The sequence below is a fragment of the Neolamprologus multifasciatus genome, chromosome 17 (genome assembly GCF_963576455.1).
Source record: "Neolamprologus multifasciatus chromosome 17, fNeoMul1.2, whole genome shotgun sequence".
NCBI lineage: Eukaryota > Metazoa > Chordata > Actinopteri > Cichliformes > Cichlidae > Neolamprologus > Neolamprologus multifasciatus.
This window is the reverse complement of record NC_140455.1, coordinates 18,667,692-18,692,983: the sequence shown is the minus strand read 5'-3', so window position 1 is coordinate 18,692,983 and position 25,292 is coordinate 18,667,692. Positions and strand designations below refer to the sequence as shown.

At 39.0% G+C, this 25,292-nt stretch overlaps 3 protein-coding genes across 6 annotated transcripts; all 3 read right to left on the bottom strand.

Moving 5' to 3' along the window:
- Window positions 1–563: 563 nt before the first annotated feature.
- On the bottom strand, window positions 564–4,823 carry LOC146499276 (uncharacterized). Of its 4 annotated transcripts, none has more exons than XM_085137208.1 (7): window positions 4,689–4,793; window positions 4,014–4,077; window positions 3,751–3,910; window positions 3,572–3,673; window positions 1,867–1,992; window positions 1,111–1,152; window positions 564–1,001 (listed from the first exon to the last, which is right to left on the bottom strand). In XM_085137208.1, exons 2-7 carry the CDS (start codon window positions 4,040–4,042, stop codon window positions 903–905), a joined length of 558 nt encoding a protein of 185 aa, XP_084993334.1. In that variant the 5' UTR covers window positions 4,043–4,077; window positions 4,689–4,793; the 3' UTR covers window positions 564–902. The 4 variants fall into 4 exon arrangements, with proteins under 4 accessions (XP_084993334.1, XP_084993332.1, XP_084993335.1 ...); XM_085137206.1 differs by having other exon boundaries at window positions 3,751–3,913; window positions 4,689–4,791; XM_085137209.1 differs by lacking the exon at window positions 4,014–4,077 and having other exon boundaries at window positions 3,751–3,913; window positions 4,689–4,823.
- Window positions 4,824–4,953: 130 nt separating this feature from the next.
- On the bottom strand, window positions 4,954–12,804 carry LOC146499275 (interferon-induced very large GTPase 1-like). The gene is made up of 2 exons (XM_085137183.1): window positions 10,740–12,804; window positions 4,954–10,652 (listed from the first exon to the last, which is right to left on the bottom strand). The coding sequence occupies exon 2, from the start codon at window positions 10,499–10,501 to the stop codon at window positions 5,918–5,920; it is 4,584 nt and encodes a 1,527-aa protein (XP_084993309.1). The 5' UTR covers window positions 10,502–10,652; window positions 10,740–12,804; the 3' UTR covers window positions 4,954–5,917.
- On the bottom strand, window positions 10,543–22,690 carry LOC146499274 (uncharacterized). Its single transcript, XM_085137205.1, has 9 exons — window positions 21,773–22,690; window positions 18,905–19,063; window positions 17,425–17,456; window positions 16,688–16,793; window positions 15,914–15,954; window positions 15,625–15,736; window positions 14,418–14,452; window positions 12,937–13,042; window positions 10,543–10,777 (listed from the first exon to the last, which is right to left on the bottom strand). The coding sequence occupies exons 2-9, from the start codon at window positions 19,020–19,022 to the stop codon at window positions 10,728–10,730; spliced, it is 600 nt and encodes a 199-aa protein (XP_084993331.1). The 5' UTR covers window positions 19,023–19,063; window positions 21,773–22,690; the 3' UTR covers window positions 10,543–10,727.
- Between the last annotated feature and the right edge of the window lie 2,602 nt (window positions 22,691–25,292).

The window sequence follows — 25,292 nt, the reverse complement described above, 5'->3', positions numbered from 1 at the left end:
GTAAAAACCTTACAATAACAAAGACTATAGTCAACTATACTTAAAAGCCAGGAGAATGCGAGGAACCTAGCCAATGTAAATTAACTACCAGTTCTGCCTGGGTGGTCAAATATCTAGTCTGAATTATTCCAGAAGCTTGTTGATGTTACCAGAAGTGTCTAGTCAAGGGACATTTAACTAAATATTAATGACAGCATATGTATATATTTGAGCCTATGTGGATTGAAGAAATCTTGTTTTTAAAAGTCATTAAAGATGTATGCTCTACATATCATTCCCCCATAGAAAAAGAAGAATTCAAAGAAATCATTAAAAAACCCAAATTCTCCTGACATTCACGCCCATGACTGGATGTAAATTTCTGACCACTGTTGTATATTGTTTTCTCCAACACAAAAGCCAAATTTGATTATTATATACAGATTTTTTTTTAGCATTTACTTTCCATAATAATCTCAATATACAGAACTATGAGTAACTAAAGCTTTAAACTAAATGTAAAATGGTAAACAGACTGGTTCGTATATAGCGTTTTTTTTGGTTTGTTTTGTTTTTTTACTCTGAGCACTTTGTACAATTCACTAGTTCACACCCATTCATACCAGCACTTTTTCTAAGCATTTTATCTAACATTTAGCGCACTGTTCCCCTTTAGACTCAGATCCAAACCCATTGGTTTGTGATTGATGACATCAGCAGGTGGACGTTGCTCTGATCACTCATTACCCAGCTCTGTTTGAACAGGAGCCCGTTTATTTAGAAAACAAAAACATAAATCGTAGTTTAAAAAAAGGATTTCATACAAAACATTATGAATTTTAATGAATCATTTCACAGAAACCAACAGATCACAGTCTACCACAATCACACCACTGCAGCTGGAACTCAGGTGTGTGTTTGTTTTATGTCTCTTTGTGTTCCTTCAGCAACAGGTCCATGTACGCTCCGGTCACCAGACTCTCCTTAGAAACTCCAAGCTTCTCCATCAGATCCTCAGCAACCTAAAATTAAATAAATATTTAAATAAAGGGAGACAAAAATGTGTCTTTTCCAAAGACAGTGTGAGACTGTGGGCTGCATCTGTTGGTAGATAAACTGTTTAAACCCCACCTGCTGTCCCTCTTCCACAGTCTGCTCTGGTCGCATCACCACCTGAACAAACACACAACAGATTATTCAGTGGGCAGGTTTACACCTACAGAGCTCTGGATCCATTTCTGCACAGAACTCACAACCAACTCACTGAGAACTTTCTGTTCTCTCAGAGCCCTTCAGATTGAGATCTGACAGCTATAATAAATCTAACACGATGTCAGAAATGCTGACGATCATGAACTCTGTCCCCCTGAAGCAACAATGGGTTTAAAATATGTTCAGACACTGCTGGAAATGGTCTGATCCAGCCGGTGCTCCTCAGTTCTCCTGCCTAACCAAATCTCACCAGCAGGTGAGACTCACTTATCAAACGAACTGTTTGCATCGGTGTTCAGATTTTTCTATAAATTCAACCCAAGTCCATGAAAAAAGCGACAGAGTTGGGAAGTTCTAAGTTTTAGCAGAATTTAGTTTTTGACTTTTAAATACATATACAAGTGTGCACACTTAACTACACTACCATCAGGCTTTTATTTCTTTTCATCTTCATTATGTGAGAGGATAACTGACGTGTTGACATTAACCAACAGGAACCGCATTTAAAGTCACAGCGTGTCATCTTTAAGCATATTTTGTTGGTGAAATCGAAGCTTTTAAGCTTTTTGCACAACATTTTACACAGTTTAAGTTTCTGATATTAGCAGATATTCAGCGGGTTTTCTGATCATTCACTGATCAATAGCTTGAGGTAAAGGTGACAGGTTTGCTGACCTCCAGCTCCATGTAGTGGCCCAGTCCTTCTACCGTGTCCAGGTGAACTCTGGTCTGACCAATCAGAAACAGCCGCCGCTCCTTCTTTACTTCACCTTTGACCCCGAGGGCTTCTGAAAGGACAACCTGCACAAACATATTTACTGTTATTAAGATTACTGCCACTGAGATATACTTAAAGATCCAAATACACAAGATGCTGAATTTTCAGCTCAGTGTCAAAAATAAATTAAAGATCTGAAAATTAAACGTTTTTGTTTTTAAACATACTGATTATAAAGCTTCTCATATGTGGTACCTTCAAAGCCCACCAGGGGTTGCAGCACACACTCTGGACAGCTGATTTAAGGGGCTAAATTACCTTCACAACATGTCTTGAAGTTCTCCAGAGGCCTGGTACTGAACTAATCGTTTGATTCAGGTGTGTTGACCCAGGGTGAGATCGAAAACCTGCAAGACATCTGCCTGGAGTTCCCACCACTGCTCTAAATAGCCTTCTTAACTACCTCAGTAACTCTAGCTGTCTTTCAACAGCTTGTTATTGTCCCCGTCCCCAAACTCACTGTAAAACTCCAAACACAAACTTCATGTTAGCTGCTCAAAGTACTCCTTTCATCTAAGCAACTCTTTTTTTAGTGGTTGTCATCTCTATCCTTAATCACTCTAGCCTGCTGCACATCCTTATCACCTTGATTTGTCTGCTTAGCCAATTTACTTCTTCCTCAGTCTCAGTATGAGCCTTTGCCATCTCTTTCTTTGCTGTATGCCTAGCTTCATCTGGAGCCCCAACTTTAACCTCCCTCTACAGCCCTACACCCTCTCATTCTACACTTGGCTGTACTATCAAAAACAATTATTACCGTAAGCCGCATGCTCTAATTTTAGAAAGAAAATCAATTTTCTACTTGTACAGGCCGCACTGGATTTTAAGCCGTATGCGTTTCACTTGTAATATGAGATATTTACACAGAAATATTACACGTGAGGATTTTTAACGTTTAATTTAATCCATAAGGTAACATAAACGTTATGGTAAAATACAAAAACACATACTGCAAATGCTTTTTTCCCCTCGAACAGCGCCTGTAACACGGCTACCTTTAAGTATACGTACGTAACAGTAACACACAAATTACGTTGCTTATGGTTTTTTTACAGAACAGTGCACAAACAACATTACGACATCTCTTAACAACCAGTAAAAATATATACCATATATATATACTACTTATCAATTTTATTGGTCTACTGCAGGGGTTGGCAACCCTAGGCACGCGTGAAGGGTTAACTGATGGCACGACCATAGCTGGACTGGCTGTCTGGCATACTGGGCATTTGCTCGGTGGCCCGGTGACTTTTTTTCCTTTGTAACGGTATCAACAATGAGAGGTGGTGGATTGGCCAGATGCTGGTCGGTGTGTAAAAATAACTCAGTTGTTTGGTGGTGGCTATGGCGGTGCTTCCTCAGATTCAATAAAATTAGCAAGAGGTGGAGGCCAGCAGGTGGATGAGAGAAAGGGGAGGCAGGAGGAGAAGAGACCTGAGGCGGCCGTCGGTCCGAGTGTAAATTTAAAAAAAAAAAAAAAAAAAAAAAAAAAAAAAATCCACATTCACAGAGAAATCTTGATTTAAGTTATGTTTCTGGTTTGGGGGCATGGCCTACGCTACCTAATTTCATTAACAGTTACATATGTTGCTGCTTTACCTGGAGGCTCTGTGGGTTACTGATGGGGGTGATGGAGTAACGAGACAGTTTGGGTCCATCGGTGTCCGGACGCTCGTAGAAGATCAGCTGACCTGACCCGTTCTAAGGAGCAAAAATAAACAAAAATTAAATTTTTTGTATTTTAAACTTCTCTAAACCTCATCGGTTGTTCTCTGTACCATGAAGTCTCGCAGCTTCAGCCGTCCTTGGCTGCAGCTGAAGAAAGTGTCATGCTGCCTGATGATCGTCCCCTCCGATTGGCAGAGCTCAGCCGCCTTCTGGGCAAACTGTGTCAGGTCGCTCACTTTGGCTTTGATCTCCACATTGGACGGCATGGCTCTACTGAGTACATACAAAACATGCAATGTGTTTGTACCTGATTAAATAACACCAAAATTAACTTTACCTGCACAGAAGCTTGTTATGAGTTTTATACTCTAACCTGTAACCTTTTAAAGATGTCCCAACCATCACCAAAGATATTCATGCAAAATTAGACCATAAGTCTGAAAAAGTAACAACAACAATAATAATAATAATAATAATAATAATAATGAGTAATGTGTTTCTTCAATGATATTTCGGTTCTTTATTTTCGTTATTTATTTATTCCTGAGTTTGGCCCTCCATACTAACAGGCTTCCACAGACTCACAGCATCCTCAGTCCCTCATCTAACCGTTTATTTTGAAATTCTATGCCATGTTTGAACAACTCAGAAAGACGTATCCAAACACGTAGCAGCGTTTTTAATCCTCAAATACTCTTCTAACAATACGGGATCAAGTATATTCACAGAGACTATTTTTATTATTTTCACAAAACTACGCCAATGCTTCAGAACCAAAACAAAGATGGCGTCTTGAAAGAGGAGTATTAAAATCCGTACACGTAATTCAGATGCGGGCATATTTTTCTTCGGATGATTAGATAAGCCTGTACGCATGAGGATAACTTCTCCATGGACCTCGTGACAGGTCTTCAGGAGTTTCTAAGGCTTGGCGATAAAGACACCGATTAGCTATGGAAGCCAATGTTAATGCAAAGGTAGCAGAAAGTGCAACAGTCAGCTGCAGGAAAAAAATAGATTTGCACAAATAAAACTTTTTAAGTCTCACCTGTTCACGAGACTCTGCTGCGGTCTAACTGCGTCAACGAGGCTTAATTTTGCCGCGAAACCATGCCTCCGGGGCGGAGAAGCAGAGTGACTGACGGGAGGAGCCGCAGCGCAGTCGGCGTCTTTCTTCTTCTTGTGCGTTTTATTGGTGGCTGGCAAACATGGAAATGGTGGATTATCGCCACCAACTGGTATGGGGTGCTGCTGTTAGCCTCTGTTAGCTCCTTCCTTTGAAGTGGATCTAACCCTGTTGGGCTGTGTAACTTTACGCTTAACTTTTTATCAGAGGCAAACATATGAATTTTAGGGTATTTTAGGCATAATGTTAGCTGATTATGCAAGTTAGTTATGCTATTTCTTATGTGTAACACATAAACACTTTCACAAATTTTAAAACGTATTTTCATTGTTATCAGTTGGAAAATGTATTTTTTGCATAAACATACTTTATTAAGTACTACTCTTTTAATTAAACTTGGCTTGATAGGAGTTTTGAAATACTCACTTCTGTGCATATAAATTCACAGAGTTCAGACTGTGAGTCAGACTCAAAAAAAATATTTTTAGAAAATTTAGAGTGTTTATTTTTTAAGCATTTTTAGATAATGTACATGCCATTTATTCATATCACATTTAAAAAGTCCAAAACAATTTCAAATAAAAAAATTGTATGTATATGAAAACTGTCAGCATAAAACAAAAGTCTAACTAACTACATACAGTGAGGATATAATAACTGTTTTATATGATTCTAGCATAAGCTAGACAACACCATCCTAAATCTTATATGTGACAATGTTCTTTAGCATAAACATAGAATCTAAAACTAAAAAATGTAAATAAAACAATGTTGTGGATCTGATATGGTTTTCAGTGGCAATAGTTTCAAACTATTTGTGTAGAAAGTTTTACATTCTTCATCCTTTAAATGTTACATAATTTGTGACAACATATCTGATAAATCTGTACATATTACTCAAACTAAATGACTTGATTTCACACACACACACACACACACACACACACACACACACACACACACAAGGTCTGTGTACAGTTATTAAATGCGGGTGATTTTCTTTATGTGGCTGCCAAACGTTTGTTTATGCTGCAAACCCCCTGACCAACTGTCACCGGTTAGTTGTAAGAATCTTGATTAATCCTAAAAAAAAAGTTTTCAGTGGTTAATTCAGAAAAGATAATTTAGCCTAGGGCTTCAGTTTGTTTGAGTTAGCAGTACATTTCATCAAGGCTTTTAATGGCTTCCTCTTTAGAGATTTTTTTCCAGTCATCAGGAATCTCTCCTCTGCCCTGGAATTTTAGGTTGTAGTGCTCTTCCAGTGTGTTTTGAAATCGGCACACAAACCATTTCCAGTACGATAGTCTCGACCCATCGGGGGTGATTCTCCATGTGGCATACTTGGAGCCAGCAGTTCTGTATTGTTTATAAGGAATGCTTTCCTCTGAATCATGATGAGGGTAAAACCTGCCTTCGCTCGAAACGTTTGTTGTGCAGAAAGTGATGCACAACTCCACTGTGCCTTTGTAGTGCCATCCTTGGATCCCATTAGGTCGATGGAAAGGGACGCTGTGGTCATCGGGACTGTGATCTTCAATAGTGTTGATACAAACAGCGGAACAGAATGGACACTTTACCCAGCAACGCTTACACAGCTGATCTGTGAGGATTTCATCAGGCTTCAGTCTGGATTCCTTCAAGTTTTCCAGTGACATGGTGCTCATCTGCACAATGATGGCAGCAAATCCTTTCTCTATCTCTCCCTTCAGAAAGTTAAAATCATTTATGTCACTGAAGTTTTGAGAACAAATGGGATCCAGAGTAAGCTTATCATTTAGCGCACTGGAAAACTCCGTCAGCCACCTGTCTGCCTCGCCTCCCTGAGTTTGGACTTTATGTGTTGCAGTAAATAAAGCTTGACTAACAAGTGAGTTGATGTCAAGAACGTTTTTCTCAAGTAAATTCACAGCTTCATCCTTGTGATCTTTGAAGATGTATTTCTCTACCGCTGCTGTGATAAAAGCTTTTGTATGTCTCCTTGGGTTCTTGATGTAGGTGATGAAATCATCAAAGACTTCTTTCTCAGCGAGGGACTTCAGTATATGTTTCTCCAAGTCCAGAGTGTTGCCACTGAATGCTGGGAAATTGCACTTCATCTGGTCAGCCAGATCAATGGCAGTCCTGTTGTAGAGAGCCTCAACAGTGGAAGCTTTCAGCTTTTCACAGATCAGTTCTCCAAGGACAACAGCAGAGGAGTTTCCTTTGCAAAAGCTTCTAAAAACTGTGGAAAACTGTGCTTCTTTGCTTTCTAAATATGTGAGTGGATCATTCCTCATTTTGAATTTTTTATGGGACTCGAGAAGCCAAGTCTCTCCTCTGTCGAACACATACAGCAAGAGATCAACTGTGAAATCCTTCTTCAAAGCAAATTTCCTTTCTGACACAAATTTCTCGACTTTGTCTTTCACATGTTTGGCAAGTTCATGCAAGTAAGTTGGTGTGTAGCCTCTTGTTACTACAGGTTTACTTTTCAGTGCACCAAGGGACTCGTTTTCAGCTTTTTCAATGAGCGATCTGATTTGTTGTTGTTCTTTAAATGAGAAAGAACTGCTGAAAGCATATTTTTTGTAAAGATCTACCACAGTCCCCAGAAATTTTGGTCCACTTGTCTTTAGGTAGTCTGAATAATCACCAATCTCAGATATTTTCTTGTATCTCCCACGTCTTTTTGATTCATCTACAAAAGCCAGTTCAAAACCGAGTTCTTGAAGAATAGTACAATAATCTTCTTCCAAGTTGACGTCTACAACTGTTTTAGTATCTGCTGTTAATTCAGTAATCCAGCCGCTCCAAACAGAGTTGAACTGTTTGTTAAGCTCTTCTTCATCTCTGACTTTATCCTTCAGTTGCTGAGCGAGCTCTTTGCTCTTCTGTAGCAGCTTGTTCTCAAAGCCTGTCTTATCATCATCCAACTGTTTACATGCTTTCTTCTGGAGGATAACTCCATCAAGTTTTGTTTTTAATCTGCTCACCTGCTCATCATAAAACTCACTGATTTTGATTTCAAATCGTCCTCTCCACTGAGTCAACATTTCTTTATCCTTGTCACTCTCAAAGTATGTTTTTATCGCTTTCCTAATTTCTTTAAATGTTTTGCTTGTTTCCTCCAAAAGATACGTCTTCTCAACTTTGTCAAGATCTCCATTTTCAATTCTGTTATGAAGCTGTTCTTCAGTGGTCAACATCTTGCTTCTAAGGGCCCAGGTCCAGTTCCCATACTGAACCTCAAGTTTTCTGTATACTGCAATTTCAAGTGTGTTTTTAAAACTGAAAACAAAGCTTTCATTCAGAAGGGCATTCCACAGGTCCTCAACTTTGGTCTTGAACTGAGAGAGTGTGATTCCAGCAGACTTTGAAGCTTTAGACAGGATGACGTTCTTTAGTTCTTGGATGCTCTCACTGTAACCTGGATTTGGAGGAGCCATGGGTGGACTGCCCTCCCATAGCTGGGCACAGTATTTCACATCTTTTTGCACATCAAATTTAATGACATCACTGAAGCACTCTGCATCGCAAACCTCTTCTTCAGCTGCTAGCTTGGTCATCTGGTCCAGTTTTTCCTGAAGGCGTCTCTTTCCATCCATGTTTTTCTCTGCTGCTGCCACATCTGTAACATTCTGGTGAACAAACACACAACTGGGAGAAAGCTGAACTTTCTTCATCCTCATGAAAGCCTGAACAACAATCTGCAGAATGTCCTGCATCTCAGATGGATTCTCTCCAAAGATGTTGATCAATGTCAAGTTTCCCAGACCAACAACAAATGTTGCCAGTTCATTGTCATGGTGAGGAGTGGCATTACCTTCCAACTCAAGAGCACACAGTCCTTCAGTGTCCACCACTAGAACATAGTCGGTCTGAAAGTCTTTCTGCATCTCCTCTGATACTTTGAGCAGTTGCATAAAGGCACCTTTGGTGCACCTGCCAGCACTTACTGCAAACTGCAAACCAAACAAGGTGTTCAGCATTGTTGATTTTCCACTGCTTTGTAGGCCTAAAACTGACAAGACAAAAACTCTTTGGTCACCCAGTTTCTTGATGACTTCCTCTAAAAGACTGGAGATCCACGTTAAAGGCACGTGACCTGCATCTCCATCCATCAGCTCCATTGGATATCCTAATATCATCAACTGTGCAGCCAGCTCAGGATATTTAGACCAGTCAGTGTTGTTTCTCTCCTGCTGTATTTCTCTATGGGCTTCATAGATCTGTCCCATTTCCCTGAAGATGTGCTCCAAGCCAAAAGATGCAGACTGCAGTTTTTTGGAGATGCCTTCGAGCTCAGCCTGTTTTCTCGATAGCAAATCTGATTTGTCGTGTTTGTTTTTCAAAACCAAGACCTCAGACCATGTTGTATTGTAACTTCTGAGAATCAAAGAAAGATAATTTGTGGAGAGCGCATCTATTAAGATCTGAGTCCATTTTAGGAAATATTCTTTGTCTATTGGTGGCAATGATGAGAGGCTTCCAATGAACAGCTCCATCAGTTTACTGCAGGAAGCAGCACATTGTTTCTGACGGATTCTCATCAGTTCTTGTTGCTTTTGACTTTTCTCCTTTTCAATTTCTCCTCTAAGATGAAACAGCTGTTTGTGTATTTTGCACCAGTCACACCAGAGCTGCCCTTGAACAGCAAGAAATTCATCTTTGATCTTTGAGACATCCATGTTGTCTTTTGTGAGCAGATCCATTATTTGCAAAGCAGCAGATTTCCCTCTTTGACAGGCTGGGTCACTTTCATCCACTCTGGTTCCAGAGAGCTCAGCCATGGTTTCAAGATGGAAAAATGGCTTCAAGTTGGAACCATCTGGAGAAGATAAAACTTCTCTAATGATCTTTTTCAGCTGTTCAGATACATCCGCTTGGTTTTTATCTTTGAGCCCGATAATGTATTTTCCATTTTTTGTCTTAACATCACAGCAGTCATCAACAGTGACACAAATGAGCGACTTCTTGGACTTAAAAAGAGTTGCTATGAAAGAAGTACTTTCTTTGTTTTTCTGCAGAGTTTCAACAAGAAAAATATTGATGGAGGATTTTTCAATCAATATTTCACGCTGTTCTTGAAGTGACAGCGCGTCACCATGAAGATTACAAAAGGCAATGCAGTCATTGAAGGCATCATTGGGTTTTCCAGCAGGACAGTACCAGGCAATCTCTGCCACACCATCCATCAGATGGCGAGACTTGGTGCTTCCTAAGCAGTTTCTGTGGAAGAAGGTGCTGTGACGATCGTTGAGCAAAGTGTTCATCAGCTGAGATTTAGACACTGACAAAGAACCCAGGCAGAAAAATGACACCAAGGGTGTCTGAGCTTTGTAGACTGGGATGTTCTTCATGGTGACAATTTGTGAGTCAGGTTTGATTTGAGTTACCTTCCAGCTTTTTGTTATTTGTCTGAATGTCCACAAAGGACACACAATCTCCTTTGATACTGGGTCAGGAACAAGCAAACGTAAGGCATACTGACACTGAGCGAGCTTTGCAGTTATGATCTGTTTAAGGAAGCTGTCTGAGCAGTGATATACTGCCATCTGAACATCCATTGGATGCAGAGGAGTCTGTTCTTTCTCATGTGTGTCTACGCTTGTTCTCAATAAAGCCTCCAAATCACCGTCATCCGTCTCAGTGATTTCAGACACTGTGGGATTTAAATAGGCCATCTCAAGACTGTCTGGTCTTACAAGAATACATCTGGCCCTGTAGTCTAACATCATCAGTCTGTAGAGAAACATCTGAGCTAGATCTTTCTCAGATGTGATGTGGTGCAGTGTTATAGGTGGGCATATTTGAAAAAAAATCTTCTACTGAAAACTTGAGTTGGAGTTTGTCTTGAAGATGAAGTCTGCTGAGCAGTGTCTCAAATTGTCGATGGCATGACTTCTTCTGTGAGAATGAAATTAAAATATCTTGTCACAAAGAACAAACATAATATTCTTTTTAATCATTTAATAGAAATGTTTATTCTCCTACCTCCTCTTCATTTTCACTCGCGTCATTATCTGACGTTTCTGCGGGATATCAATGAAGCAGAACCAAGTAAGTTGGAATCAGCACATTTCTTTATACACACACACACACACACACACACACACACACACACACACATATATATATATATATATATATATATATATATATATATATATATATATATATATATTAGGGGTGCAACAATACTCGTATCGATATCGAACCGTTCGATACAGTGCTTTCGGTTCGGTATGCATATGTATCGAACAATACAACATTTTTAATTTATTTTATCAACTTTCCTTCTGACGATGCTGTCTGTGTTGAGCGCTCAGTGGATCTGCGCTCGACAGTGCAGCCTAGGCGGAGTAGTCGAAAGCAGATTCACTGAGCGCAGGGCAAGCTAGCGAGACAGAAGCTAGGCTAGTTGCAACATGGCAAATTGAACCTCCCCCACCCTCATTCAGATCTGGCGTTTGGAACTATTTTGGTTTTCATGTGACATATGACCCTGAAGGTAAGCGTGTCATGGACAAAAGTAAATCAGTATGTTGGATGTGCCAGCAATGCTCAATTGGTGGGAACTAGTGTGTTAGCGCAGTTAGCTTGTTAATGTGTTGACGTCTTCCAGCCCCACTCATGAGGCGATCCGCGGTAGCTCGTTAACGGAGATTTGCCGTGTTGTGACGTTAACGTCATTTCAGATTAACGCTGACAGCACTAGTGGGAACACAACCAATATGACTGCACATTTACTCCGACATCATCCTAGTGCAAAGACAAGTGGAAGCAGACAAAAACAAGCACGCATGCTACAAACTTTACCCGAGTCATTTAGACAGCCGTTAGCACATGATTCTCCTTATGGGGACCTGATATGTTTAATATGCTGCTGAGAATATAGCCCAGAAGAAGCGTATAGTATAGCTTTTATTTTGGAAAGAGACATTTCTCCATAATAAACTCTCTTTTCCAAAGATGAGTGATTCCTCAATCAGATACAGGGCTCGCAAAATCGCTAGCCCGACGTCCTGGGGCTTTTTTCCAGTCGGGCTACCAAAATCTATCTCTGCCCTGCCCGTCGGCCTATCGTAGGAAGGAAAAATATATGTCAATGCTTTTGCATTCTTTCGGAAATGTAGCTGGGTAATTATGTCATTGGCATCGGCCACTGTCAATATGTGACATACTGAAATCGCGTTTGAATTTGCGCTTGTTTTTTGCTTTCACTTTGCAATCGCGTTAACTGTGTATAGAGAGCGACAGTACTGATTGGTGAGTGATGATAATTTGCGCACCAATTCCTCTGACATCGTCTTATCAATCGTTAGCTTACTATGCAAACATGACAAGTGAAATCTCCCGCAGCTTAAACATGTGAGAGGTTGATCGCGCAGAGAATCGCTGAGCGTTATGTTAGTGCGTGTGTAAAAGCAGCAGGATATATATTTTAGTTCTGCTGAGCCAAATAAGACAGGTCAGGGTGAAGAAGTGACAAAACGGAAAAGTTATGACAAATCAGACTATAAGGCAAAAAGAAAGTGCAGCTTTATGGTTTCATGGACAAAAGAATTTCTGTGGCTGCAATATGACGAGCTAAATAACCAGGGCTGCACATAAGTGGTCCGCAGGTGCGCATTCGCTGTCAAAATAAAAACCCGCACAAGATGAGAAGTTGCAACGCGTGTTTGCGTCCATAAGATTTTCAGGAGGAGGACAGACATTTGTTTAGAACTCTTAAAGATGTCGAAGAAGCTCCTTTAAGCAATTATTGTGATGTTCCTCCACCTCCAAAGAAATGTCAGAAGGAGTCCGAACCACAAAAGAAGCTCGTATTCTCGGAAAAGTGGTTGCAGGAGGTGAGCTGGCTTCAAACAAATGATGAACGCACAGAGATGTGGTGCAGAATGTGCCGTGAAAATTTAATAAATGACAAATTAATAAAAGGCATGAACATTTTTTTTTGTATCGAAAAAATATCGAACCGTGACACCAAAGTATCGAACCGAACCGTGAATTTTGTGTATCGTTGCACCCCTAATATATATATATATATAGATATATATATCTATATATATATCTATATATATATATAGATATATATAGATATATATATAGATATGTGTGTGTGTGTGTGTGTGAGATATGTATATGTTTTGCTATTGTGTATGATCAGAGTTCAAATAAAAAATCTTACCCTTCTTATTGGCTTCAGATGTCGCTTGAATCTTGATTATAGAGTTTTCTGCTGGTGCTGCAGTGTCATTACTCTTTGACTGTATGTCTTCATTCATAGTGTAGCTCTAAAAAACAGATATTTTAACTTAGCATGCAGGTAGAGCCACCGACCTTTATAACAAAAGGATGACAAGCTCTTGATTTTTTGTGAAATCAATGTCCTTCTCGCTCTCAAATGACAGTGTTAACCACTCAATAACTGAAAACTTAATTTATCTCATCATATTATTGTTATTTAACCTCAGCTGTTATGGCTAGAAATTACTTTCTTCACAAATAATTTTTTAAGCATTAGAGAATAAAACATATTGATAAACATCTCACACATGTATCGTAACTTGTTGCTCCCTGTCAGTATTCAACAAAGACTGAACCAAAATTAAGCCATTTGTGAAAAACTACATATGAGAAACCGGTCCACCCCAGGATTAAGTAAACTGCAGAACCACTTTTAGCAGCAATAACTTGAAGTGATCACTCTTTCACATCGTTGCTTCAATTCTTTGAGATTTGTGGTCGTTTATTTTTGCGCAGCTCTCTTAAACTCCCACCACAGAATATCAGTTTGGTTTAGGTCTGGTCTTTCACTGGACAATTTCAACACATTTGTTGCCTTTCTGTTGTAGATTTGCTGTGTGACATTTACTTCAAAATATCTTTTGACTTCTTTAGTATACAGACTTCCTGGATGACTCAGTGACTGTAAGGTTTTCTGTGGATGCAAAATCATCACGTCTCAACCACAGTTGGTATGGGGTGTTTGCGGTGATATGCTGAGTTTGGTTTTATGCATTATGGGCAAACATCTCTACTCTGTTCTCATCTGTCCAAAGTGCATTGTTCCAGATAAATTTTGTGGTTTGTTCATATGAAGCTTTGCAAATCTAAACTTTTTTTTAGAGAGAGAATAGAGACTTTCTCCTGCAGACCTACCAAAGAACCTGTATTTGTTCAGTCCTTTTCTACTGACATGAAGGTTAACATTTAGTATGCTAACTGGGGCATGTAGAGTCAGGAGCTCTCATGCTTTTCGCAGTTTCTCTGAGCATTTTACGTCCGACCTTTATATCCACTCCTTGGAAGATTGTATTAACACACATTTCTCACACTGCTCCAGATCTGCACATTGCCAAAACTTGGTCACAGTGGATGATGATGGTGTACTTAGTTTTTAACACACTGCTACTGCAGTTTGGCTTTTTTACCCCCCTGTTAAATAAGTGATGACATTGTGTAATCTGTCATGTTTTGTTGTGCACCTGAGGTTGTGTTTCAGAACCTGGTAAGGAACAGATGATTTTATTATATTTGTAAAACAAAGAAATGACAGTGTACTTTCTTTTCATCAGAGTAGACTGCTATAAGTAGACTTAGAGGAGCAGTTTGGTGTTCATTTTGCTATGACAGTGAACAGGGACGATACAAAGACTTCATGTTTACCTCTGTTTCAGCTGCGCTCTTCTCTGACTCCTCTCCTGCAGGGTAAGCTAACAACAGGCAGGTTAAAGGATCGAACATTGAAGAAATGCTTAATCAAGGGTCAAAATATGTTATTTTGAAGAAATGAATCTCCTTCAGTTAAATATAAAGAATCTTAGTTGTATTTATACATTGATGTATTAATCGAGATGCTGCCCCTGTCAAAGGTGACCTCTTTACTTTCAATCCATCCAACTGAAGGATTGGAGCCAAACGCTAAACAGTAACAGAATGAGCAATAATCCATTAACAGAAGTTATGCTTCACTAACTACACTGTGACTAAAATAAATAACGACACACATATGGGTAATGTAAAATAATATGATGTATCAAAAGACTACTGTTGTTAAGATACAAAATAGCACATAAAGTTAGCAAACAAAATTATAACTGTGTGAACAAACTAATAAATTGCCTGTTTAAATGTCACATGATCTGATTTACATCTTCTGATTGGTGGTGCTGAAGACATGGTCACTTTTCAGGACAAAGGGAAGTGACATTTTTGGGTATTTGCTAATAAACCATGTTTTGGAAGAAGGTCAGTGTCTGATTTATCAAAGTTAGAAGTGAACCAGCTCAGTTATTGTGCACACTGACAGCTTTTACACGATATTGCTCATTTTGAATGACGTTTAGACACTTTTGAATCTGAACTGTTGAATCTGTTGGATTTGTAAGACTGTTTATTTCTTTGCAAATGAGCAAAGCATCAAATAGTTATTTCCCTCAATGCATGTTACTGTAGAAGTAAAGTTTTCATTGTTACCCTCCCTGAGCCTGGTTCTGCCGGAGGTTTCTTCCTGTTAAAAGGGAGTTTTTCCTTCCCACTGTCGCCAAAGTGCTTGCTCATAGGGGGTCATATGATTGTTGGGCTTTTCTCTGTATCTATGAAGCGCCTTGAGGCGACATTTGTTGTGATTTGGCGCTATATAAATGAAATTGAATTGAATTGAATTGAATTTTATTATTTGCTTCGAGCCCTGTGTACAGGAGCTGCATGCTAAAAGATCTTTTGTTAAAAGGGTTGGCGTAATAAGCAAATGCTTCAGCCAATACCTTTTGATTAGCCTTGTCTCATGCTTTCTTGCTTTGTGGTAAATCTTTGTTCTGTCTTCACTGAGATATTTGAATGCTAATCAATAAAAAACATATCACTCACTCACCCTTCTCAATGTTTAAAGGTTGTGATGGAGTCCAGGTTTCAGATTCTCCTCCTCCTGTTGCGGTGTCTTCTCTTTTCTCTGACTGATCTTCATTTTTGGCTTGTGGCTCAGTCTAAGTAAAGAAGTCACTTGTATGACTTTATTTGCTGGCTGCGGTGTCTGAGATTCAAACTGTACATGTGATTTGGCTCTATATAAATAAAACTGAATCGAATAGAAATTGTCATTATGTTCAGAACACAGATGTTGTCCTTTAATGATGAACAAACATTAAAGTGTAAAACATTACCTTTCCTCTGACTTCACATGTGATCTCCACTTTTTCTTCTACTGCAAGAGGACATAGAAAAGATGATTGTGCAGTCAAGGCAACTGTTCTTTCTTCATGTTACTTGCATATTGTCCATGGTAAATGGGATTGTACGCCATCTTAGTGACTGAACATGGATCAATACTCAGTACTGAGTTTTATATTGGTTCAACAAACTGAGAAGATTTTCTGACCACACTGATAACAATGTGTGGAAGGCAGTAACTAGTATGCTGACTCTGAGGTAAATTATTTTGCTGCTTGCCAAAAATATTTGACTTTGTTGTTGCTGTTGCTTTGGTGTAAAGTGTAGTGTAAAAACATCGAATTTCATACAGAAATATAACTTTAATTAATGTTTACACATATGTCTCTGTGCTGAGCTTCATGTCTCTTCATTATCATGACAGAGGGAGACATTTTTTCCATTTTTCTGCTGCATGTACGAGCTGTTTTGGGACATGCATTTTTAGAGATCAGAGCTTGAAATATGTACTGAGAATTGTCCAAGATCAGCCAACAAAAACACTTAAAAGTACTGAAGGAACAGTAAGTAGAGATTACACATTTGATATCTGTAGAAACACAGATTGGACCAAGCTGGACTCCTGTCCTTCAGAGCTTCTCTCCTCTGCACACTTTTGTGTTTAATAAGATTAATAATTCTTCATCATGTTTAAACTCCAATGTCCAACGAACAACTCCAAAAAATATATTTTAAAATGCGCGGTCAGTCTGTCGTGATCAGATTACCTCTGTTATTGGTGGAAGATGGTGCAGATGCGTTTTCAGTTTCACTTCCTGTGCTTGTAATGTTCAGCTCTAGGTGCTGAGCTTCACCAGTTTTATTCAATAAAGGCTGAGAAAACAGGTAATAAATAACAGGTTAGATCTGAGATAAAATTGATCTTTGTTCAAAACAAAGGCAAAAACAAAAAAGGCATTCAAGACAAATGCAAATGTTGAAGTGTTTGACTGTAAGGATATACACAGAAATGCAATTATTTGCAAATCCCATAAACTGATATTTTATTCCTAATAGACCACACAAAAAATAACTGATGTTTAAACTGAGGCATTTTAGTATTTCACTAAAAATACAGGATTATTTTGAATTTGATGGCAGCAACATGTTTCAGAAAGTAAGCACTTTAGTAGGTACTAAAGACAAACAGCCGGAAGGACATTTGCAGCTAATTTGGTTGACAGGTCAGCAACATGAGCAGAGCATTTTAGGGTTTGTGGCAAGTAAAGACAGGCAGAGGTTAATCAATCTGCAAAGGAACTGGGCATTGTGGGTAACAACAATTGCATGTCATTGTTTTTTGTAGATTTAAGCAAAATGTATCTTATGGACATGCTTGTATTGTATATCTTGAAATGTAACTCTTAGAAAATGAATATGTGTGACAGCTGTACGATTAAATGTGAGAATTCTATCTATATATCTATATATATACATATATATATATATATATATATATATTTACCTTTGTTGTCGTTTCACTTTCATCCAACTCATCTATGGAAAAAAAAACACAACTTATACATAATGTCAGGTTTGATTACTACATTTAAGTCCTGAATGTTTCAGTTTGTTACTTTTAAGTAACAACAGTCGCCTTAAAGCACATTACACTACGCAGTCCCCTATGAGCAGCGCTAGCGACAGTGGGAAGGAAGAACGCCCTTTTGAAACGAGTAGACCTCTGGCAGAAACTGACGGGCAGCAATCAATGCAACCAGCTAGAAAGGTGAGAAAGAAGAAAAAAGAAGTGCATAGGGAGAAAAGACAAAATGCAAGAGCTCAGACTGAAGTAAATGATCTGCATTGTGAAGAAGTGAGCAAGCCTGCTCAACTGTGCTATTGGGATAACATGGTACTATGAGGTATTTCAGATAAGATGAAGTATTGTACATTCAAATCTGGATTTAACAGGAAGTCAGGGAAATAAGCTGATCCAGCAAACATGCCAGTGCAGGCCCACAGTGGGGAGATGTGGGTGTATTGTAGAGCTGTAGGTGTGACAAATCCACATTTATCCCATGGAATATGGGGCCCAAGTGGTTGTGCAGACACAGGGTCCACAGCAGTTTTGCCCTGTTGGGTCCTCATGAGGGAAACCCATAATGGGCTCCATCAAGCAGATAAAATAAATGAAGTGAACGACTTTATATAAATGTAGGTCAGATGATTTATCACTTACTTGCGATTTCGTTATCACTGTTCAATGTTCAGTTTCTACGACTGTAAAGAGTGATTAAAACGTTAAGTGTGCTACATTAACAGTTTGAGTTGTATCTAATAATTAATTAAAACAGATGAATGTTACAGTCAGTATTTAGCAATGCTGGCTCTTCACCATAAAATGTCTTTAATGGTGGCTGCTGGAGTCTCTAGTTTATGTTTGAGTTTTTTTCTCAGTGGGTTTATTCCAAAGTGGGAAAATCAATTTGAGAGTAAGAATGAATTATGCTTCCTTATCATGGTCTCCAAGGGCATGGTCTCCAAGGGCATGGGTTCCTCGCTGCTTGGAAAGACTGGCTCAGGCATTGCTAACAAGGAGTAGGCTTCTTCGGCCTGCACTGACTAAAGAGCTTAGCTGACAGTTTATTTTGAACAATGTGGAACATTAAACCTGCCATCTACAACTACAAAACAGTCACATTTATAATATGCACCACTGAGCAGGGCTGTGTAGTGTTGGTGAAACAGCTGCAGAGCCAGAAGCACATTGTTAGTTTGCTAACGGTTAAGCTAGTTTACCTAAAAAAACACACTCATTACAGAAATGCTACAGGCACAGTCTGCAGCTAGTTATACAGGGTCCCTGCCTAATTAAGGCATTTGTGTTTTACAAGCAGAACGAGTGTGCTATTTAAAAGATGAATTAATCAACTACAAAATCAGCTAGCAGCAGAACACCAGTGTGTACAGTAACAGAGAGATCACAGTAAATGACACAGTACCGTCTGTGGCACAGCAACAGCAACACAAACGGGAGATTTTACACTTTCTTCTTTTTCTACAAAGTCTACGGTTTCTTTTTCCTCCTTTCTTTTCTGCTGTCTGCTCAAGCTCCTCCATCTCAGTGGGTTTTCATCCAAGCAGAAGATCAGTAGTGTAATCTATCAGAGATGATTCAAAAAGAGAGATTAAAACAGAAAATTACAGAAAACAGAAAATTAAACAACTGCATCTTGGTTTCATTTTGAATCAAGGAAAAACACACAACTTTATCGTAGCAGCAGATAGCAGAAATGAACTGTAAACAACTAATGTGCTTTTCCCCAAAACAAATACAGAATAAACTGCGACCTTAGCAGGTCAGCAAACAGATTTCAGCGGAGAGCTACTGTTGCCCAGACTAACAAGAAGACATAGTGACACAAACTGAAAACCGGTTCTGAATTTAGTAAAGTTAGAAGTACCACACTGTGAAAACACCTGATTATAAGAAAAGCTTCATAATATTAGCATTTCTGAAATCTAACACTTTGTTGTTGTATTAAAAACAACCCCAAAGTGAAACTGACCACACTTGAGTGAACATGCTGCTTTTGGTTTTCTTTTCCATCTACATGTGAACCAACCCCTTCACCCTGCCTGCTATCCTTCATTCACAAATCACCCCTGACACACTTGTTCCATTGAAAACATTAACTTCTATAATTACAAGCCTACACAAGTCTTGTGATCCACAGTGCTGGCACTGTGTCTGTGCATGTGTGATGTGATCTGTGAGTGTGATGATTTGTGTTTGTGATGTGTGATGAATGATTTTCAACTGCAAAGAATGTCACAAATATTTGCAGACCTTTCACTGCACATGAAGTTTTTGAGTTTTTTGAGATTTGTGAAGTTAAACAAAAAATGATCCGTGGTTAGAAGTCATCATAATGTGTTTTGGTAAATATGAACCATTTTCAGTGTTTATTTACATCTGGCTTTGACTGCATCCTCTCTAAGGTCACTAAGAATGAAAAGGTGGCTTTTCCCCTGTTTTTGTTTTTTTAACTTTTGTCTCTGACTTGAAGTTTTTTTTTCTTCTTCCTTTATATATTAACTGTCTCCTTTGTTACCTTTACAAATGTGCTGATTCCTGCATTGACTGCAGTCCTTCAGTTTGTGGACAGAAACAAATGAGTTCTCAGTCATTTTCCTATCATGTAAAAAAAAATCATCTGCATCTGAACAGGGACTCAGACCAAACCACCTAGTTATCTGTCAGCTGCTCTAACCACTGTCTTTTGCCTTGCTCAAGTTACACACCTACAATTTCTAGCTGCCCATCCTCACACAGCAGACTAGAACTGCTCCTGATTATATTGTATGTATAAAAAACTAATATTTTTGAAAGCCCCACATAAGAATGGAGGAATATGGCAGCAGGGACTTTACCGATGAGCAAAGAGTGTAGAGTACCAAACTTTTGTCAACAAGACAAAACTGACAGTAAAAGGAAGCTCAACCACATCAAATGTGAAAGCAACAAATATGAAAGTTCATTCAAAAGTTCAAAGTTTAAGTTGGTAACAGAGTTTTTCACAAGAAAACTAAATTAAAGTAAAAAGCAATGTGTATAAGATGGATAAATTAAAGGAAACCCCAACATAAAGCATCTTAGACCACATGCTGGATGATCATGTGCTGCAAGAACAGGTTTAGTGCTTGTTGGCATTTATTCTCCAAGTATTTCTGGAGGGATGAGCACAGTTTCTTAAGAAAATAAATTCCCAGAATTTGGTGTTTTAACCGCCAATATGGGAATATGTGCATATATTTGTGGTCAGACGTTTACATCCACTCATCATGGGCATGAATGTCAGGGCAGTTTTGGGCTTTTCACAGTTTCCTCGAACTGTTCTTTTTCCGTTTTGGGATGATTACACAGCATACCTCCTTGATGACTTAATCCACACACAGTCCAAAAGATACAGACAGGCTCAAATACAGACATACACTCGCATTAATATAGTGTTTAACTTTTTGCCTTTTTTGTTTCTGTATTTAGGCCAGAAATTTTTTTGTTTAACTATCCATTGCTGCTGAAGAGAATCAAGATGAGGAGCCAACCAAAGCCAAAAAGAGGAAGAAGGAGGACACGAAAGAGGCAGACTCTGAGAAGGAAGCAGCCATGGAGGCAGAGCTCCGAGCAGCTAGAGAAAGAGCTATAGTGCCACTAGAGGCCAGGATGACCCAGTTCAAAGATATGTTGTTGGAGAGAGGGGTGTCTGCATTCTCAACTTGGGACAAAGAACTCCACAAGATTGTTTATGATCCACGTTACCTACTACTGAACCCCAAAGAAAGGAAACAGGTATTTGATCAATATGTGAAGACATGAGCAGAGGAGGAAAGGAAGGAGAAGAAGAACAAGCTGATGCAGGCCAAAGATGAGTTCAGGAGGATGATGGAGGAGGCGAAGCTCACACCAAGGACAACATTTAGTGAATTTGCAGTGAAGCATGGCCGAGATCCCAGATTTAAGACCATAGAGAAGTACCTAAATACCTAAATTCTGGCCTAAATACAGTTGGATATTTGACCAGAATTAGCAGAATTTATTTAAATTCATGCCATGAATCCATGATTAGTGTTTGTAACTCTCTGATCACAGCTGCACGATTCACTGTCATCCTTATTAAACCTTTTAACCTCTTAAGCCCCAACGCCCCCTGATACGGGGGCAAAAAGCAGGAGATCAGTTAGGCTTGGGGCTTAAAAGGTTAACCCTGGTAGAGCTAACTCGGCTTTGCAGTGAATCAAAGTAACCGACACACACACACATGCGCGTACTCACACACAAAAATGTTCCACAGTTAATACGTACTCACCTTTCCTTTGTGTTTCTGAGCTCGGTCCAGTTTGTGTAGATGCAGCTGCGTCTCAGTGAATCTTATCAGCACTGTTTTATAGAGTTCAGCGACCTTTGACTGGAGATCTGCCCCTGACAAAGCCTTCCCACAGGCTTTGAGCCAATGTCATGTAGTGTGAGAGGTGAATGAAAGTAAAAGTAAAAGTATGATATCATTGCTGCATTATAACATTTACCAGAAATGTTGTGGCTTAGAAGAAACGGTGGGCTCTTCATAACTGAGCATCAACATCGCAGGAAGCATGACTGCAGTGTGAGCGTCTGCATTTATGTAGCAGCTCGTTAGACTTTGAGCCCACAGCTAATTTTACTTTGTTTGCATGATGACAAAGAAAGTGTGGTGCTTTAAAGGCCAACCAGCTAAATTTGTCTTTTTCTCTTCATGCATTTGGCTCAAGATCTATCAGATGATTACAGTGTTCAGTTCTTTAGAGACTTTAAAACTCTTAAAGAGGATACATTTCTTCAGACACTGCAGGTGGTTATTTACACATACAGTTGATTATTGTGCTGATAGGGTGTGGTCTGTGGTTCAGAACAAAGAAACAATGTGTGCAGGTGCATGTGGGGGATTCCCGTAGTGCCACTATGCTACAGCCACACTGTAATGTTTTACACAAAATCAATAATTAAGATGAATGTACTCTGAATGGTATTTGCAAACTGTGTTAAATAAACCGTGGAACCCCACCAGCTTTTAAACTCACACGATTGGAACATCTTACTTTGACAGTCATCGGTTCATTTCAGTCTCCACTTTTTAAAACAGTCAAGTGTCTCATCAGACTTAAAATTAAAAGCATTTCCATAATATTATATTAAACCCTCTGGAATAAATGCACGAATAAATCACCACATAAACAGTACATATAACTACATGCAAGGTCTTATACAGGAGCATAACTGCTTCTATATTTAAAACTTAAAATTCAATTATGTTAGCTTGTGACAAATGTTAAGGGATTTTTATTTAATTTTTTGTATTGAAAAAAGCTCTTACTATGGATAAAAGTTAGCTCATTCCTCTTAAACAAGTATCCACCCATTCAAAATGTTTTAAAAAAAGATGTTTTTGTTCAGCCATTAGAAAGATGAAGACAGAAAGCTTAAGTACTGTTTCTAATGTCTATCTGGGTGGCAAGCCTACAGGCAGTATTGGCATTATCAGAGTCATTTTATGTTTCTAAGATGTAGAATTAGTTATTTAATTGCATTTCTGAACAGAAAATTTTGTTTCCGTATTTGAATGTTCTGCTTGATTAATTTCTTAGAGAAGTTCGGTGTGATGAAGGAAGATTTGATACATATAGCACTAAACATCATAGAAGACATTTGCGATAGTGGACCATAGCATAACATCAACATAATGGCTGAAATGAACATGTTTGTAGAGTATATGACCCAAACAGCATAGAAAATAAAATAAGGCCAAGATTTGACTCCTGGGATATTCCACATGGAGGGATGGATGAGAATAAGGCGAAACTATAGAACAGATATAAATATAGAACAAAACCCCCTGCTGTATCCTTTACAATGATACCATGGTCAACTCAGATCCAAGAGAAAGGTCTTTAGGTCAGTCTAAGCGAATTAACTTCGATTTTTCAGTAGAACAAGCATGACGAGGCTTTGTGCAGAGGTTTCTACAATCTGAACTAAATCTAAACAAATATCCCCACATTACACTGAATATAAACTCAAAGCTTACTCTGAAACTAACGAAAACAAAACTAAAAGTAAATATACTAATAAAAAGTCAACTGAATGAAAAAAACCTTCATAAAAATAATAACTAATGAAAAATACAAACTGCAATGACTCTGAATCAGATCCACGTGACCATCTATAAACTCTGATAATTGTCACTTTTTTAACAAAACATGGTCAGGGTTATTGTGCATTTATGTGATGTCAGAATAATCATAAAAAAATGTTTATAGCTGAAAAAAATCAAGTTTTTATCTCTCAAGTCAGAACAAGCAAATCCCTTTAGCAAATGAGTGAACTGTTGATGAATATCTGTTCAAAACATACAAACATGCAACCCTCGGCTGTCCAGCCCAGTGATGTTTTAGTCTGTGACTGAAAAGTAAGATAAACAACAAAACCATTGTTTGACTTTTAGTAGCAAAATTATTTTTTAAATATTGACTTTTTTACTTTATTAAATGGGTGTAGACGTCAATCTATGAGTAATTTCTTTCATCAGAGGTCCAAAGGAAAGGCTTAAGGTCTAGGTAGGGTGGCACATACCTCTTCAGTGACAAAAATATGTCAAAATCCCCCCCATATGTAAATGGAGTCAACAAAATATCCACAAAATCACTTTAAAACCATTTATTTATCATTATGTCTTCTAAGAAAACAGACATTTTAGGTACAGTGCGACTGTACAGTTAGTGGATAAGGTTTGATAAGGCGTGAACAGCAGCAGTGGCAAAGCCTCACACTGGTAATATTTCTGCTGTAAAATTCCTGCAGTTGGGTTTTTTAATGTCACATGAACTCTGTGATGTTTTTCCTGACATGAACTCATAACACGTTGAACAAACAGTGCTGTTTTTCTCTACTGAAGGCCTTCTCTGTGTCTAAAGATGTGCAACTGCTTTCTGAAATATGTTTTGGAGCAGAGGTGTTTTGTTCAGGAACGGCAGTGCTAAGTTTCATGTGTTTGCCTCCCATCCAAGTAGACTGGGAGGCAGAGCCTTCAGCTTTCAGGCCCCTCGTCTGTGGAACCAGCTCCCAGTTGGGATTCTGAGAAGAAGAGGAACAATATTTGTCTTAAGGAGCAGCTGTCCTGCTGTGCTTTGTCTCATCAGTGATTGTTGATCAACCACTGACCTCCAAGCCCTTTGTTCCTTCAGTGGTGCTAGTTTCAGTCATTATGCAAGTGTACTGTTTATAAGATTGGGAAAACCTGCAGTCACCTAGACTGAAGAGGTCACTTGTGAGTGATGAAACGTTTCTCCCAATGAAAACGTTACGTCCAGAAGAAAAGAATCAACCTTTTGGGATTTCCTTCCTGGGATGATTGAACATGCACCAAGACATTTGTCTCACATGATATGAACACGAAAAAAATGAAGAGCATATCAGGCCTGGATCCCGCTGCTGTACTGAACCCCATCAACAAGACTGGCTACAGATACTGACTACGTTTCATGAGTCATCCAATTGACTTCTTCAATCTGAAACTGTGGCTTGACAAACCTGGACTGAAAGCCAGCACAGGGATACTGACCATGACCTCACAGTAACACGCTCTGAGCACAAACGCGAAAAAGGTTGGGGTTTACCACACCAGGAAAGACCCCAAGTGTAGGCTGTGCAGCGATGTCCCTGAGACAATGTAGGGCATAAGGAGCACAAGAGCTCGAGAAGATGTGGAGGGTGAAGGCAACAGTGGTCCCAGTGGTAATCTGAGTACTCGATGCAGTGGCCCCCAAGCTAGGCGAGTAACTCCAGCAGACCCCGGG

Excerpts from the sequence above, each read along its gene's own strand:
- LOC146499274 (XM_085137205.1), bottom strand. The coding sequence starts at position 19,022 with ATGGAGGAGCTTGAGCAGACAGCAGAAAAGAAAGGAGGAAAAAGAAAC. Across the intron at positions 17,457-18,904 it reads CTGTTGCTGTGCCACAGACG|ATGAGTTGGATGAAAGTGAA; the intron begins GTACTGTGTCAT and ends TTTTTTCCATAG. Across the intron at positions 14,453-15,624 it reads ACCTTTAAACATTGAGAAGG|GAGAGGAGTCAGAGAAGAGC; the intron begins GTGAGTGAGTGA and ends CTTACCCTGCAG.
- LOC146499276 (XM_085137206.1), bottom strand. The coding sequence starts at position 4,042 with ATGGTTGGGACATCTTTAAAAGGTTACAG. Across the intron at positions 3,674-3,750 it reads TGAAGCTGCGAGACTTCATG|AACGGGTCAGGTCAGCTGAT; the intron begins GTACAGAGAACA and ends TTTGCTCCTTAG. Across the intron at positions 1,002-1,110 it reads CTGTGGAAGAGGGACAGCAG|GTTGCTGAGGATCTGATGGA; the intron begins GTGGGGTTTAAA and ends ATTTAATTTTAG.
- LOC146499275 (XM_085137183.1), bottom strand. The coding sequence starts at position 10,501 with ATGTTTCTCTACAGACTGATGATGTTAGACTACAGGGCCAGATGTATT.